Raw genomic sequence first — 2,795 nt, 5'->3', positions numbered from 1 at the left:
GGGGGGGCGGGGGGAATGAGCGAGCGGCTGTGTGGTGCTCAGTTACTGACTGAGGTTAAACCATGACACACTGCCAGAAATACATAGAATTTTTCTAATAAGGTACTTGTACATTTAAAAAAGCCATTGGAAAACCAGCTTGTTCATATGTGGTATGAAAGCAATTCCTTTCAGTCTTTTTTTAAAAAAAACAAACGACTTAAGTGTTGACATTTATGTTCACACTATATTAAGAAAAACAGAAGATTTCCAGAAGTCTATTTTTAAAAAAAACAAACGACTTAAGTGTTGACATTTATGTTCACACTATATTAAGAAAAATCCAGAAGTTTTACTGTTTAATTGATATGTACCAGAGCACTGTTGTCATATTTAAACCAAAGCTTTTTACATTATTTTTCTCCATGACTACAGTTTATAAGGCTGCAAAACCAACAAAAATAAATTTGTTCTTGCAACATTTCAGCTTCAAAGTAGTACTGCAATTTTAATACCATAAAATGAATCTAACTTCTATCAGTATCTTTATAAAAGTAATGTATTTATTCTGCTAATTCTAAGTGAACAATACAAATAAGTTTTGGATGCAGGTATACAATAAGTCTCCTTTTTTATGTTGTATTTCAGGCAGATGTGACAGGCTTTTTTGGTTAGAGAGCATGAGAAGCAAAAATATAATGTGCAAGTAAACTTTAATTTATTATAAAAATGTGGCAATGAAACAGTCATTCTCTGCAACAGAAATAAATTCCCTCTGTTTTGTTTTTGTTTTTTTTAAAAGAGCTGCCTACTTTACTATGAATTGCACAATACATTTCTCCAGCCATCTGAATCCAAAATTAGAATTTGAGATCATGCGGTTTTCTTCTGTAACAAAATATTGAAACTAGTAAGCCAGGATTTTAGCCTGTTCTTCAACTACCGTAGCCCACATGTGCATGCATTGTGAAAACAGTCCCCAGACATTAGCACAGAAATGAAGACAAAGCACAGTAAGGCAAATGATGATTAGAAGATTCTACTCTTGAAATAACATGCAATGCCCACTTAGAACTATGCGCTACTTTATTTCTGCGTAAAGAATTGTATTCAGCACCTCAATTACCATCAAAAGAGAAATGGGCTGTTGCTGCTCTGTGAAGAAAGTTACGTCAAATTTCTTTCAGAAAACACCGAGTTTTATCATATCATTAATCCTCTTTAGAACTGCCACAGAACAGACTACTCTTAAATTATTACTGTAAGTACTGATATTTGCAGATTTCGAGACGTAGTTCTTTACTTTTTTCTTTTCCAAGGATCAAGTCAAAGTTTTTTCAAAATAAATTCTGGAGCCAAATCTCACGTGTTGAATAGCTCTTAGCCAAGAAGACTGTTTCTGACTTGATGTAGTCAACGCAAGAAACAAGGAATACTGTGGAAAACAGGGTCTCGGCTCTTTATGGGAGGGTTCCTCTAGATTCCCCCTCCTTCCAGAGCTCTTATTAATCTTCTGTTCTTCTGAGAAGATCCAACCATATGTTTTCCAAGTTTAAGAACAGCAATACAGCAATGGATGTAAATAATGTGCAAAATAGGGCCTTTTGGACAGAGTAACCTACCCTCTTGAGAGCAGCAAATTTTTACATGTGTAGTTTCTAAACATTGTCTGTCTGCCTAACATTAAAAGCAAAGAAAACTTTGTAAATTCTCCTCATCCTCAGCTACCATAATTTACGGACTGAAATTTCACAATGCAGTCAATTCCTCCCCACAAAGGAAGCAACAACTGCTGGCCCTACAACACCAAGAATAACACAAAGAAACAGAATAATTTTATCTATCTGGGCAAAACATGAGGGCACAAGTGCACTCAATGACCTGATGAAGTAGAATGCCACCCCCTCCAGTGAAGTTATATAAAGACCAAAAATAACAAGCATTACTCACCTAATGTTAAGGTAGGTAAGCATTTGCAGGTTTTTAATAGATTCTGGAATGGATTTGATGCAGTTGTGATACAAATTTAAAGTTTCCAGTGGTGCAAACAGCCACACATCAGGAGGAATTTCAGTAAATCTATTCTTTGAAAGATCTAGAAGCAAAAGAAAAAAACATCCTTTTTTAGTCAAAAATTTCCCTGCAGTGAGAGATAAAAGTACCCACTGTTACTCTTGTCATGCCCCTAAAAATTAAGGTGTTGCAAGAAGTGTAAAATAATTCAGTTTTACCAGATGCTACTGCATATAATTAATACACAAAAAAGACTTAAAATACTAAAAGATTATTGTTTGATATGCAATTATAACAGAAAATAGAAAAAATGACAGGAATTCAAAAATGTATTACCCACTACATAAATAAGAACATTTAAAAATGCAGCTAAATATCAGTTATGATTGTCCCTCTTCTATCACTCTGTTCTGTGCAACTGTTGTGGTTTTTTTCCTCCAATTCTAGGCACAACAGTAAGTCAAGGTACAAACCCAGTAAACATTATTTTTCCTGTTTGACAGCTACATTAGAATCTGATTTCATTGTGCAAAATATCTGCAACACTAAAGCCAAGTTTGCAAAAAAACCTTACGTATTTATTTTGCTAAAGAACTACAATTCTCATCTAAAAAATATTCTTTATTGCAAGCACAGTAACTAAGACATTCTCCAGTTACACATTTATAACTTAACTAAAAAGATAATAAAGTCACAAAAACCAATGCCAAATGCATTTAGCTATAAAAATAAGGATGCAGTTTAGCCTAGCCTAACAGCAGAAGGAGAAGATATCTTTGACAATGGAAACATAATACTTGAGC

General features: G+C 34.1%; 1 protein-coding gene across 1 annotated transcript in view; it reads right to left on the bottom strand.

The window, feature by feature from the left end:
• The window catches only part of LRCH2 (leucine rich repeats and calponin homology domain containing 2), a 31,151-nt gene extending 28,991 nt beyond the window's left edge, over nucleotides 1-2,160 (bottom strand). Inside the window, exons 1-2 of the mRNA XM_019474194.1 lie at nucleotides 2,142-2,160; nucleotides 1,930-2,074 (exon numbers count right to left, since the gene is read on the bottom strand). Of these exons, the coding sequence (XP_019329739.1) occupies nucleotides 1,930-2,074; nucleotides 2,142-2,160 (164 nt within the window). The remainder of the gene's footprint in view (nucleotides 1-1,929; nucleotides 2,075-2,141) is intronic.
• Nucleotides 2,161-2,795: the final 635 nt, after the last annotated feature.

This window comes from Aptenodytes forsteri, unplaced genomic scaffold, assembly GCF_000699145.1.
Source record: "Aptenodytes forsteri isolate BGI_AS27 unplaced genomic scaffold, ASM69914v1 Scaffold265, whole genome shotgun sequence".
Lineage (NCBI taxonomy): Eukaryota > Metazoa > Chordata > Aves > Sphenisciformes > Spheniscidae > Aptenodytes > Aptenodytes forsteri.
Note: the sequence above shows the minus strand (reverse complement) of the source record. Positions and strands in the feature narration are given on the sequence as shown.